This window comes from Bos indicus x Bos taurus, chromosome 18 (genome assembly GCF_003369695.1).
Source record: "Bos indicus x Bos taurus breed Angus x Brahman F1 hybrid chromosome 18, Bos_hybrid_MaternalHap_v2.0, whole genome shotgun sequence".
Lineage (NCBI taxonomy): Eukaryota > Metazoa > Chordata > Mammalia > Artiodactyla > Bovidae > Bos > Bos indicus x Bos taurus.
This window is the reverse complement of record NC_040093.1, coordinates 20154351-20169057: the sequence shown is the minus strand read 5'-3', so window position 1 is coordinate 20169057 and position 14707 is coordinate 20154351. Positions and strand designations below refer to the sequence as shown.

At 42.3% G+C, this 14707-nt stretch overlaps 1 protein-coding gene across 1 annotated transcript; it reads right to left on the bottom strand.

Annotated features, from left to right (window-relative positions):
- Nucleotides 1-259: 259 nt before the first annotated feature.
- LOC113875709 (calmodulin-like) lies at nt 260-1414 on the bottom strand. Its single transcript, XM_027514406.1, has one exon. It carries the CDS (start codon nt 1221-1223, stop codon nt 882-884), a length of 342 nt encoding a protein of 113 aa, XP_027370207.1. The 5' UTR covers nt 1224-1414; the 3' UTR covers nt 260-881.
- Between the last annotated feature and the right edge of the window lie 13293 nt (nt 1415-14707).

The following is a 14707-nucleotide window of genomic DNA, read 5'->3' as shown; positions in this document are numbered from 1 at the left end:
TGAGTTAATGTCCCAATCTGAGATGTGCAATTTCAAATCTATATATCAAGCTGGGAAGAACTGACATCTTGACAAAATTGAGTCTTCCTATCCATGAACATGGAGTAGCTCTACATTTGTTTATTTCTTCTTTGATTTCTTTCATCAGAGTTTTGTAGTTTTCCTCATGTAGATCTTGTACATATTTTGCTAGATTGATATCTTATCTATTTCATTTTTCTTGGTGCTAATTAAATGGTATTCATTTTATTTGGGGGGGGGGTAAATTGTAATTTTTTTATTGGAAAACAAATATACAACTTGGAATGGATTTGAGGCAAATTGTGCCATAAGCAGATTTTCTTTAAGTGGCTAAAACAAAGTTTAAAAAGCAAGTTAACAATAAAAGAAAATGTTTCTGGTATAGGACCAGCAGTACAAAAAAACAGTGTACGAGTACCTGGATAAAACACCCGTTTTGCAATAGTGCAACTTTTAAGTACATACTGTTGACTGTCCGTAGTCCACGCAGAGTTACAACTCCACACTTCAACAACAAAATGCTGACAGTTCCTAAAAAAAACTACTCAAAAAAAAAAAAGGCATAACCCAGATGTTCCCTCATTTGACCAACTCCATCTAAGTTTAGATGTGCAGAAGGGCTTAGATATATCCAGAGTAAGCCACATGCAACATGTTACTTGATCAATTTTCTAAAATAAGGTTTCAGGACAATGACAGTAAGATAAGGGAAGAAAACATGGAGGAATGAAGTCCTAATTACTATACATGCATTTTTTTTTTTGACAGTAGGGGGAAACCTTTTACAGATAAGTTACAAACAAAGAAAAGGCAAATAAACAATTTTGTACAAGGAATTTAACACATTCTGTACAATGTCTTCACTTTGCTGTCATCATTGGTACAAACTCTTCATAGTTTACTTGACCATCACCATCAATATCTGCTTCCCTGATCATTTCATCAACCTTTTCATCTGTTAGCTTCTCTCCAAGGTTTGTCATCACACGGTGGAGCGCTGCTGCACTAATATAGCCATTACCATCCTTATCAAATACATGGAATGCTTCTCTAATTTCTTCTTCACTGTCTGTATCTTTCATTTTTCTTGCCATCATTGTCAGAAATTCCGGGAAGTCAATTGTGCCATTACCATCAGCATCTACTTCATTAATCATGTCCTGTAACTCTGCTTCTGTGGGATTCTGCCCAAGAGACCTCATTACAGTTCCCAATTCCTTTGTTGTTATAGTTCCATCACCATCCTTGTCAAATAGTGAAAAAGCTTCTTTGAATTCTGCAATCTGCTATTCAGTCAGTTGGTCAGCCATGCTGCAAGCGCTACCGGTCTCCGGGACGCAATCACACAACCACTCAGCTCGCTCGCTCCACTTGGACTCAATGGTATTCATTTTAACTTAACATTCCAATTGTTCATTTCTAGTTTCAGTTCATTTCAGTTGCTCAGTCGTGTCCAATTCTTTGCGACCCCATGACGTTTATAGGAAAGCAATTTATTTTTGTATATTTTGTGTATTAACCATGTGCCTTGCTAGGACTGATGTGAGGGGACATCTTTACCTTACTCCTGTCTTAGTGTGAAGGAATCTATTTTCTCACCATTAAGTAAGTTGTTAGCTATAGGGTTTGGGGGGTGTTTTTTTTTAATTTGCTAAGTTAAAAAAAATTTTTTTTTCATTTATTTATTTTTGGCTGTGTTGGGTCTTTATTGCTGCACAAGGGCTTTCTCTAGTTTTGGAGAGTGGAGGCTACTCTCTAATTGTGGTGCATAGGCCCTCATTGTGGTGGCTTTTCTTGTTGCAGAGCACAGACTCTAGGGCACGTGGGTTTCAGGAGTTGTGGCACACAGGTTTAGGTACCCTGTAGCATGTGGGATCTGCCTGGATCAGGGATCGAACCAGTGTCTGCTGACGTCTCCTGGATTGCAAGGCAGATTCTTAATCACTGGACCACCAGGGAAGCCCCAGCTTTAAGTTTTGACGTTAAGGTAAAGCTATGTTTACGATGTTATTTATCAAATTGAGGAAATTCTTCTCTGTTCCTAGATTGCTGAGATTTTTTAAAAATCATGAATGGGTGTTAGATTTTTATCAAATGCATTTTTTGCATCTATTGATATGTTCATGTGATGTTTCTCCTTTAACCTGTTGATGAGATTGACTATATTAATTTTCCAGTAGTGATCCAGCAGTGTATGAGCCTCTTGATCATGCATATAATTCTTTTTATATATTGTTGCATCCCATTTGATAATTTTTATGAGAAGTTTTATATCTGTTTTCATAGTATTGGTCTATAATTGGTTTTGTAATGTCTTTGTCTGGTTTTGACATTAAGGTAAAGCTAACCCTTAGGATGAGTTAGGAGATATTCCCTCTACCTCTATCTAATGGAAGAAATTTTAGAGAACTGGTATAATTTCTTCCTTAAATGTTTGGTAGAATTCAGCAGTGAGTGCATCTAGATTTGCTTTTTATTTTTGTTATTTTCTGTTTTGAAAGATTATTACTTTTAAAAATTTTATTTAGTGTATTTATTTTTGATTGTGCTGGGTCTTTGTTGGCTCAGGCTTTCTCTAGTTGCAGTGAGGAGGGGCTCTGCTCTCTAATTGCGGTGCAAGGGCTTCTCATGTTGTGGAGCATGGGCTTAGTTGCTCCAAGGCATGTGGAATCTTCCCAGACCAGGGATCAAACCTGAGTCCCTTGCACTGGCAGGCAGGTTCCTAACCACTGGACTACTATGGAAGTCTGAAAGGTTATCAATTATTGATTCAGTTTCTTTAATAGATGTAGATCTAATTGAGTTATCTAAGTTACACAGCCCATGGTGTGAGTTTTGAAAGTTTTAAAAGATTATATCTTTCAAGGAACTGGTCCATTTCATATAGGTTATCAAATTTTCATGGGCACAGAGTTGTTCATAATATTCCTTATGATCCTTATAATGACCATGGGATCAGTAGTGAATAGTCTCTCCTTCATTTCTGAATTAGTAATCTGTGTCTTTTTTTTTTTTTCAGTTTGTTTATTTTGATGGACAGAATGGTCTCCCCCTGCACCCAAAATTTATATGTTGAAGCTCTAGACCCCAAAGTGACTGTATTGAGAGATAAGGCTGTTAGGGAGATAATTAAGATTACATGAGGTCATATAAGTGGAGCCCTAACCTGATAGGATCAGTGTTCTTATTAGAAGAGAAAGAGACACCAGAGATAACTTTCTTTCCACAAGCACATGGAAGAAATACCATGTGAGAAAACAGCAAGGAGGAAGCCATCTACAAGTCAGGAAAGGAAGTCTCACCAGAAACTAACTCTGATGGCACCTTGATCTTGGACTTTTAGCCTCCAAAGCTAAAAGAAAATAACTTTCTCTTAGTTCTGAGAAAATAAACTCTGTTCTGAACTGAGAAAATACATTTCTGTTCTTTAGGTCACTCACTCTGTGTTATTTTGGTACGGCAACATGAGCAGACTAATAAAGTTTGCCTGGCTATCAATTTTGTCAATCTTTTCAAAAGAGTCAGCTTTTAGTTTTGTTGATTTTGTCTATTAATTTTGTTTTCAATTTCACTGATTTCTGCTCTGGTTTTTATTTATTTTTTTTTTCTGCTTACTTTACTTTTTTTTTAAGCCAGACACAGTCATTTCTTTTTTAAAAAATATATTTAATTGGAGGATAATTGCTTTACAGTGTTGTGTTGCTTTCTGCCATACAACAACATTAATCAGCCATAGGTATACCCATATCCTCTCCCTCTTGAATTTCCCTCCTATTAAAAAAAATTATTTTATTTATTTGGCTTCACTGGGTCTTCACTGTGGTGTGCAGATTTCTCTTGTTGTGGAGCACAGGCTCCAGGCATGCAGACCCATGGGCCCAGTAGTTGTGGTATACAAGTTGAGCTGCTACGTGGTGTGTGGGATCTTCCTGAACCAGGGATCAGACCTGTATCCCCTGCATTGGTAGACAGATTCTTAACCACTGGACTACCGGGGAGGTCCCATTCTTCTGCTTACTTTGCTTTTGATTTGTTTTTTCAACCCCTAGGGTGAAAGCTAAACTGACTTTTAAGTATTTGTTTTTTTCTAATGTATAGATTCAATGTTATAAAATTTTAAGCACTGCCTTCAATGCATCCCACAAATTTTGATGTATTTCTGTTTTCATTTAGTTCGAAATGTATTTTAGTTTCTCTTGAGATATGCTTTCTTATCTGCATGTTATTTGAAATTGCATTGTTTAATCTCTAATTATTTCAGAATTTTCCAACTATGTTTCTGTTGATGACTTCTAGTTAAATTCTGTTGTGGTCTGAGGGCATACACTGCATGATTTCTTTTTAAATTTGAGTCTTTAAAATTTTTAAGCTCTGTTTTATGACCCAGGATGTGATCTACCTTGGTTGTTTGGAAGCTTGAAAAGAATGTGTATTCTACTCATGAATTTGTTTTTTAGGTTTATCATGATTTATTTCATTATCAGTCTTACACGTTGCTGAGGTTGGGCAAAGCCAGGATAGTTGATAGCATGCACTTTGAGTTCTGATGTGTGTTTTCCAACACCACCAAGCCTTTTCCCAGTTCTCAGCAGACTCTGATTGGGTGCTCTACACATTTCACTCAATTCTGACACTGTCTACCTGGAGATAGCATCAAATCCCACAGGTTAAGGCTTCAGATTTACAAGAGTGCCCCCACTTCAGACACCAATTTGTGTGTCCAAATTGTCTCCTGTGCTTCTAACCAGCTGACTATAAATCAGAAGTTACAACTCCCTACTTGGATTTGAGCATATGTTAGAATGGCTCATGGAACTCACACATTTACTGATGTGTCCCAAGTTGCTTCAGTTGTGTCTGACTCTTTGGACACATGGACTGTAGACCGCCAGTCTCCTCTGTCCATGGGATTCTCCAGGCAAGAATACTAGAGTAGGTTGCCATGCCCTCCTCCAGGGGATCTTCCTGAACCAGGGATTGAACCCACATTCCTCATGTGTCCTGCATTAACAGGTAGGTTCTTTACCACTAGTGGCACCTGGGAAACTTACTTATGTGTCCCAGTTTATCACAAAGGCTATTAGAAAGGCTACAGATGAACAGTCAGATGAAGAGATACACAGAGTGAGGTCTGGAAGTGTCCCAAGTGCAGGAGCTTCTGTTCCTATGAAACTGGAATGTGACACCTTCCTGGCATGGGGATGAGTTCACCAACCTGGAATTTCATCAAATATTGTTGTTCAAGAGTTTTTATAGAGTTTAGTCTGTACCCTCCAAGCCACCACGATTTCCCCTCATTTTTCCTTCCCAGAGGTTGATGGATGGAGCTGAAAGTTCCAGCCTTAAACCACTTATCTTTCTGGTGATCAGTACCATCCTAAGCCTTTGTAGGGAACTTACCTTAAGTCACCTTGTTAGCAGAAGCTCAGGTGTGCTCAAAAGGGTCTCCTTAGCTCCAAAATCACTGCAGATGGTGACTGCAGCCATGAAATTAAAAGATGCTTACTCCTTGGAAGGAAAGTTATGACCAACCTAGACAGCATATTTAAAAGCAGAGACATTACTTTGCCAACAAAGGTCTGTCTAGTCAAGGCTATGGTTTTTCCAGTAGTCATGTATGGATATGAGAGTTGGACTATAAAGAAAGCTGAGCGCCGAAGAATTGATGCTTTTGAACTGTGGTGTTGGAGAAGACTCTTGAGAGTCCCGTGGACAACAAGAAGATCCAACCAGTCCATCCTAAAGGAAATCAGTCCTGAATATTCATTGGAAGGACTGATGCTGAAGCTGAAACTCCAATACTTTGGCCACCTGATGCTAAATGCTGACTCGTGTGGAAAGACCCTGATGCTGGGAAAGACTGAAGGTGGAAGGAGAAGGGGACCACAGAGGATGAGATAGTTGGATGGCATCACCGACTAAATGGACATGAGTTTGAATAAACTCCGGGAGTTGGTGATGGACAGGGAGGCCTGGCTGCAGTCCATGGGGTCACAAAGAGTCAAACACGACTGAGCGACTGGAATGAACTGAACTGAACTGATGAATAACAAAGATAATTCCATCACTCAGGAAATTCCAAGGGCTTTGGAAGCTTTTTACAGGAACCAGAGACAAAGACCAAATGTATTTCTTACATAATAGCACAATACCTTTGGTATGATATGGGGAAAATGACCCTTTATCTCTATGTTCTTCTTCCCCAAAGCCCATCAACTCAGTTTAATCATGAGAAAATCACAAGATAAATTCTCACAGAGGCACACCCTACACTACACTTGACCAGTACTACTCAAAACTGTTAAGGTCATCAAAAACAACAGAAGTGAGTTATTGTCATGGCTAAGAAGAGCCTAGGGAGACACGACAACTAAATGTAATATGGTATTCTGGATAGGAGTCTGATACACAAAAAGTGCATTGGATTAAAAACAGGAAATCTGAGTAAACCATGGGCTTCAGTTAGTAATAGTGTATCAATAATGGCTCATTCACTGTAACACGCATACCATATAATCTAAGATGTTATGTGTGCAGGGAAGAAGTATAGAGAAATCTCCTGTACTACCTGCTCATTTTTTCCTGTAAATCTAAAACTATTCTAAAAAACATAAAGCCTATTATTAATTACAAATAAATCAGAGCTCTCTTGGAGTTTACAAGAGTGATTGTGGACAGAGGATATTCCAAGAAAACTGTAGTAAAGGATCTGATTTACAGCACTGTTGTTTGCAAGTAGGGGAATTGAAACTTACAGATATGAACTCTTTCAATGACATTTAAGAATAACCTTTGGGTTTTTGTTGGTTTTTTAAGTACTTTTTATTTGGCTGTGCTGGGTCTTAGTTGCAGCATGTGGGATCTAGTAATAGTTCCTTGACCAGGGATTGAATCCGGGTCCCCTGCATCTGGAGCACAGCGTCTTAGCCACTGGACCCCCAAGGGAAGTTCCTCAAGGTTAATCTTTGATAGTGCCATTTCCAGAGAACCAAATCTTTCTATGTGTGAGCTAGTTTAGATGGGAGGACAGGCGGAAAAGCATCATTAATTTGGTGACAAGTATTAATAAATGGATAACTTAATGAGTTCATTTTAATAGTTAGGAAAGTCTGAACTGACCAAAATGGTATGTGTATAGAATGCTCATGGATCTTCCAGTAATTATCTCAGAGCAAGGGTTGATGTGGCCCATCCATGTTGCTTCAGATAGCATTATTTCACTCTTTTTAAAAACGTGAACATTTAAAATTTTTATGACATCATACAAAGACTACCCCAAAGCTGAGATTAATTTTTAAAAATGCTTTTCCATACTTATGGTATTTTATGGTTTCTGTGCCTTATGGTTAGGTCTTTGTGTCATCTGGAATGGATCCTGATTTGTGATGAGGGTTCTGTATGTCTTCTCCTCCTCTGTAGCTCCACGGCCTCAGATAGTGTCTGAAACATAGTAATACTCAATAAATATTTGTTGAATGGGTGAAAAAAATGAGCACTCAGGTTCTTCAACATGTCCTCCCCTGAAACCATTCTTTTCCATTGCCTGTGGTGCTTTATTGCATCTCAAAGACCTATGTACTGCATGCCTCCTGTTTCTCTTATTTCCCTGTAGAGCAACAAGCACTGAAACTTCTCAGAGGATGAGCAAACTGCTGGCATCCTATCTCTTCAGGTAAGAGCCTCTAGCAGGGAAGACACCCTGGCTCTGACTGCAACTGTCTGAATACTGTGTCAGTGTGGTTACCTACCTAGTCTTGCTGAGTCCTTTTTCATAATATGGGATGGTAACTAGTTGGTAACTAAAGTATGCCTAGCTCCAGAATACAGAAAACACCTTCTATGTCTGGTTCTTAAAACCATCACACATGTGAACCCAAAAGTCCTGGGAAAATATTCTTTCCTCTAGTATTTGAGAACCAAAGCAAATCTGTTTTTCTGGGTCTGCAGTGCTTGATTCTGGTTTACTGAATCCAAACTGAAAATGTGATGTGTGATGACAAAACGAAAGATCAGGAGTATGAAGGTAGGGAAAACAACTTGTGTCGTCACACACTCTAAGTACATAGATGTGGGACCAGAGAGAGGGCAAAGGGCGATCAGGCAGAAATACTCAAGTGGCCCCAGTTTCATGTTTTGCTGCGAGTTGTTCTTCTCCCAGTAAAACTCAGCCCAGAAATCCACTTCTGCTCCTCCTGCCCTCGGGCCTGCTCCAATCAACTATTCCTCAATCAGGGAATTCCCTGGTGGTCCAGAGATTAAGACTCCATGCTCTTCCACTGCAGAGGGCATGGATTCCATCCCTTACTGGGGAACTAAGAGCCCACATGCTATGGGCGGGGCCAAAAAAATCTTCAGTCAGAGGAGGGATAAATTAGGGTATTGGGATTAACACATACACATGACTATATATAAAATAGATAATCAACAAGAACCTACTGTATAGCTCGGAACTCTACTCAATATTCTATAATAACCTATATGGAAAAGAATCTGAAAAAGAATGGTTATATGCATATCTGAATCACTTTGCTGTACAGCTGAAACTAACACAACTTTGTAAATCATCTATAATATACTCCAATAGTCAAAGTTGTGGTTTTTCCAGTAGTCATGTACAGATGTGAGAGTTGGACCATGAAGAAGGCTGAGCACTGAAGAATTGATACTTTTGAATTATAGCATAGAGAAGACTCTTGAGAGTCCCTTGGACAGCAAGGGACTAGTCAATCCTAAAGGAAATCAACCCTGAATTTTCATCGGAAGGACTGATGCTGAAGCTCCAATACTTTGGCCACCTGATGGGAAGAGACACTGATGCTGGGAAACACTAAGAGCAGAAGAAGGGGGCAAGAGAGGATGAGATGGTTGGATGGTTGGATGGCATCATTGACTCAATGGACACGAGTTTGGGCAAACTCAAGGAGATAATGAAGGACAGTGCTTAAAATTTTATAACATTGAATCTATACATTAGAAAAAAACCGGAGGTGTGGTTTCTCCCCACCATCCCTAGGGATCAGGTCGGGTGCAAGCAAGAAGCAGTGCCAGGTTGGTCAGCCCCCACCCACCACCCACCCCCGACCACACACTGTGGTGACGGTTCTCAGTGGTCCCCAGGACTCAGCCATCCTGGGGCATCTTTCCTGGCTGAATTTTACAAATGATACTGTAATGATCTTTCAAAATGAAAAGTAGCAAATTAAAGTGATTTTATTGTTTCCAAAAAAAAACAGTCAATGCATCCCACAAATTTTGATGTATTTCTGTTTTCTTTAGTTTAAAATATATTTTAGTTTCTCTTGAAATATCCTTTCTTATCTGCATGTTTTTGAAATTGCATTGTTTAATCTCTAATTATTTCAGGATTTTCCAACTATGTTTCTGTTGATGACTTCTAGTTAAATTCTGTTGATGACTTCTAGTTAAATTCTGTTGTGGTCTGAGGGCATACACTGCATGATTTCTTTTTAAATTTGAGTCTTTAACATTTTTAAGCTCTGTTTTATGACCCAGGATGTGATCTATCTTGGTTGTTTGGAAGCTTGAAAAGAATGTGTATTCTACTCATGAATTTGTTTTTTAGGTTTATCATGATTTATTTCATTATCAGTCTTACACGTTGCTGAGGTTGGGCAAAGCCAGGATAATTGATAGCACGCACTTTGAATTCTGATGTGTCCTTGGGATCCCAAAGAGCCCGACATGACTTAGTGACTGAACAGCAACAACATACTCCAATATAAAATTAAAATTGAATTAAAAAAATAAAAGAGTTGTGATCTTGGCGAGGCAACTAGTGAGCAGTGGCATAAAGCAAGATCTTAATTCCCTGCCCGGGAATAGAACCTGGGTAGCCTGGATGAGAACCAGGAATCTTAGCCACCAGACCTGCAAGGGCTAGAGGCTAGAAGATATTATGCCTAGATCTTTGCCCCTAGTGAAAAATACATTTATCATGGAGGGAGAAACTGTAAATGCTGATGCGTGCATGTGTGCTCAGTCATTTCAGTCGTGTCCAACTCTTTGTGACAATATGGACTATAGCCTGCCAGGCTCCTGTGTCCATGGGATTCTCCAGGCAAGAATACTGGAGTGGGTGGCCATGCTCTCCTCCAGGGGATCTTCACAACCCAGAAATCAGTGTCTCCTGTGACTCCTGTATTGCAGGCATATTCCTGTGACTCCTCTGGCTTCTGGCCTCCAGCTGAGCCACCGGGGCAGCACTAGCAGAATAACAAGTAGGAGAGCACATAGAGAAGCAGTTTGTTTAGCTAACATAGAAGCAAGGCAGAGATACACACCCGGAGAGAAAGAGTGTGGGAGTCCCCCCCTAGTGAGGTGGAGCACAGTAAAGAGGTGGTTAAGTCATTTATATAGGACAGTTCTTCCTCCTTCAGGGAAATTATTTTCCACAACTGACGTGTCCCTGGAGTGGGCACACACCCTTCAGCCAAGATGGATCTCGAAGTGAAGGCTTCTGGGAGGAACAAGACTCATTATGGCCTGGAATTATTCCCTGATGTTTGACCCACAAGGAGCCTTGCTGTGCATGTGTAGTGTCTCCCTTGTCCCAAAAGAGGGGGGAGCAGAGATCCGTTAATCCTTTACTCAAACAGAGTTTTGCCCCTCTTTGTCCTTGCCATGACTGATACCTTGTCTATTGCCATGACTATTACCTTAAGGTGTTTACAAGAGACAAACACTGGCTATTTACCCTGTTTCTGCTGTTACTTCCATTTCAGAGGGCAAACCGGAGGCTAATTGTAAATGCCTTAACTGGAGCCCACCTATCTCTTGGCTCAAGAAATGCAAACAGTTGTTAAGTATCCAGCCCAAAGCCCACTTCCTGGTGCCCCGTGAAATGTACATTTCAGGAGGCCAGTTGTAAATGTCTAACCTGGAGCTCATCTATCTCCTACATCAATTCCTCCATCAATTGTACTGGGTAAGACCTCTCCTCAGGGAGCAACATTGAGAAGCTAAAGTGACATCTGGCCTGAGGGGCCAGAGAAGAAGAGGCAGGAACTCGAAAGAGAGAAAGTTCATGACTCAGAGGAAGTGGTTCTTCCTGCCACAGGAAGAGTCAATATCCTGAGGAAACCACAGGCTTTGCAGAGCCTGAGCTCTGCCTGGTCCAGAGGGAGAAGACTCAATTTGCAGTATTCAGGGTGGAGCCTGTGTCTGAGGCCTTACCTGTTTCAGACAGAATCTGACCCAGGCCCCCCGGGAGGAGATTTGGAGGGGTGGTGCACCCAGTCAGTTGCTCCAAGTTGGTCTCAGCAAACCAGAGATCAAACCAGTCAATCCTAAAGGAAATCAGTCCTGAATGTTAATTGGAAGGACTGATGCTGAAGCTGAAACTCCAATACTTTGGCCACCTGATGCGAAAAACTGACTCATTGGAAAAGACCTTGATGCTGGGAAATATTCAAGGCAGGAGAAGAAGGGGACGAAAGATGATGAGATGGTTGGATGGCATCACCGACTCAACAGACTTGAGTTTGAGCAAGCTCCAGCAGTTGGTGATGGACAGGGAAACCTGGCATGCTGCAGTCCATGAGGTCGCAAAGAGTCGGACACCACTGAGTGATTGGACTAAACTGAACTGAGGCTCAGCAAACATAGACACCGGTACCAAGAAAGAAGCCAGAAACCAGTGTGGGACAGAAATACTGCCTTCACTTGAACATAGGCTGGCACACTGGGCTGAGAGCCCTGTTGTGTGTGTCGGGGGCGGGGAGGTGAGGCAGCACAGGCACACGTTCAGCTTGCACGTGACTGGGGATCCCGATAAAGAAATGACACATGAGCGGCTATTTGTTACCAGTGGCTGCATAACAAGTTATCCCTCAACTTAGCAGCTTAGAGCAACATACACCTATTATCTCCCAGTTTCTGTGGGTCAGGCGTCCAGTTAAGGGCTTAGCTGGGGCCCCTTCTCAGGGTCTCTCTCGAGGCTGCAATCAAGGTGCCAGCCACCTGGTGCCTCACCTCATGGCTCAACCGGGAAGGAGACACTTGCAAGTTCATGTCTTTCCTCACAGGCGGTTGACCAGAGGCTGCCCTCAGGTCCTCCTCTTCCCCACCCCAGCAGCATGCGTCATCAGTGTATGCAAGCCAAGGGGGCCATTGGAGAGTCTGCTACTAAGAAAGAAGTCACAGTCTTTTGTAACCTAATCATTCCGTCAGCTTTGCCATATTCTCTTGGCAAGCAAGTCATGAAATCAGGCCCACACTCAAAGAAGGAGATTACACAAGTGCACCAGTAACAGGAGGTAGGGGTCATTGGAGGCCCTTGAAGAAAGTCTGCCTCCCACAAGTGGGGAAATACTTGCATAAAAATATCTAAAACTATACTTCCCTCTGGGCCTAGACTATTCTTGAGGAATATTTAAGAACACAGCTTTTTTTTTTTTTTGGAAACAATAAAATCACTTTAATTTGCTACTTTTCATTTTGAAAGATCATTGCAGTATCATTTGTAAAATTCAGCCAGGAAAGATGCCCCAGGATGGCTGAGTCCTGGGGACCACTGAGAACCTTCACCACAGCGTGTGGTCGGGGGTGGGGGGTGGGTGGGGGCTGACCAACCTGGCACTGCTTCTTGCTTGCACCCGACCTGATTCCAAGCTAAGACAAGATGAGCTGGGGGGAGGCTAGGGAGGTGTCAGGTTCCTCTGTGATGAAGGCACTGGGTGGCGACCAAGAGGAGAGGTATCAGAGCATCCCCCCTCCTCAACTCCCCTCAGCTCCAGATTTAGGCTCAGGTCTGTGAGTCCCCAGGAGAGGCCACACCTGGGCTAATGCCGGCCCTGGCCATGGTCTGTGGAGGGACCATTAGTCCCTCCACATGCTGAAAAGTGACACTAGGCCACAGCGTTTTAAATGAATTAAATAGCAGAGAGGAAAAGTCATAAAAATGCCAACTTCTCTGAAAAAATTTAGGGCTGACTTCCTAATAGTTTATAAGCACTGAACTTAATTTATCATGAGACTGCCTTTTAAAAATAGTAACTAACAAGGACTTCTCTGACAGCTTCCCTGATAGCTTAGTTGGTAAAGAATCCACCTGCAATGCAGGAGACCCCAGTTCAATTCCTGGGTTGGGAAGATCCCCTGGAGAAGGGATAGGCTACCCACTCCAGTATTCTTGGACTTCCCTTGTGGCTCAGCTGGTAAAGAATCCACCTGCAATGCAGGAGACCTGGGTTCGAACCCTGACTTGGGAAGATCCCCTGGAGAATGGAAAGGCTACCCCCTCCAGTATTCTGGCCTAGAGAATTCCATGGACTGTATAGTCCATGGAGTTGCAAAGAGTTGGACATGACTCAGCGACTTTCACTTCAGGGACTTATCTGGTGGTCTAGTGGTTAAAAATCCACCTTCCAGTGCAAGGGACACAGGTTCTACCCCTGGTTGGGAAACTAAGATCCCAACATGCTGCGGGGCAGCTAAGCCGTTGAGTCACAAGTACTGAAGCCCACGTGCTCTAGAGCCCATGCTCCGCAACAAGAGAAGCCTGAACACTGGAACTAGACAGAAGCCCCCAGACACTGCAACTAGAGAGGCCTGAACACCACAACAAAGACCCAGTGCAGCCAAATAAACAAAAACATTTTAAAAATTAAACATGATTAAAATAGTAACTAATGGAAAATAGGTAACTTACCTATGGTTAATCAAAGCCAAAGGGTCCTCATCCCCAACCTGACATCCAGTCAAATTCAGCATATTGTCCTCGAGTGAGAGTCTGAGGGCGTTTCAGTCACCTATTGCTCAGTAACAATAAGCTAAAGTTCAGTGATTTAAAGCAACATTAATTTTGCTCCCAGGTCTCAGTGGGAGCAGTTCATGTCTGGAGTGACTTGAAGATAGGGAGCTGAAGGGACTCCCCTGGCAGTCCAGTGGATAGGACTCTGTGCTTTCACTGCCACACGTGCATGCCAAGTTGCTTCAGTCATGTCTGACTCTTTGCGACCCCATGGACTGTAGCCCGCCAGGCTTCTCTGTCCATGAGATTCTCCAGGCAAGAATAGTGGAGTGGGTTGCCATGCCCTCCCCCAGTGGATCCTCCTGACCCAGGGATCGAACTCTAGTCTCTTTAAGTCTCCTGCATTGGTAGGCGGGTTCTTTACCACTAGCACCACCTGGGAAGCCCATGGGGATGGCCAAAATAAAAAAAAAGGGGAGCTGGAGTCTTCTGAAGGCTCTCTTACTGACATGTCTGCAACTAATGCTGGCTGTCAGCTGGGGCAGTGGCCAGGACACCTAGAGGGGGCCCTTCCAGGTGGCTGCTTGGGCTTCCTCACAGCATGGTGCCTGGGCTCCAAAGATGAGCACCCTGAGAGAACAAGCCAGGTGGGTACATCACCTTTTATGACTTAGCCTCGAAAGTCACCTAGTACCACTCCCACCCTAGTCTTAAGTCTGCTAGCTTCAAGGAGAGGGAGCTTAGATCCTATATCATGATGGAGGAGCCTCAAGATCTTATCATAAGAAGTGCACTTAGGATGGAATTCATCTTTGGAAAAATGCAATCTGCCACAGAGAGCAAGCTAGCCCCCTGGCCCATCCTAGAGTTTCATGAGTGTCAGTGAAAACACACATCATAAGGTGGAAAGAAGTGTGCAGTCATGGAGAAAGAAGGCAGCAGGTATAACCATGATAAATGAGAAGTACAGTCCTT

Bases quoted from the DNA above. Each gene is read 5' to 3' on its own strand.
- LOC113875709 (XM_027514406.1), bottom strand. From the start codon at position 1,223: ATGAGGTCTCTTGGGCAGAATCCCACAGAAGCAGAGTTACAGGACATG.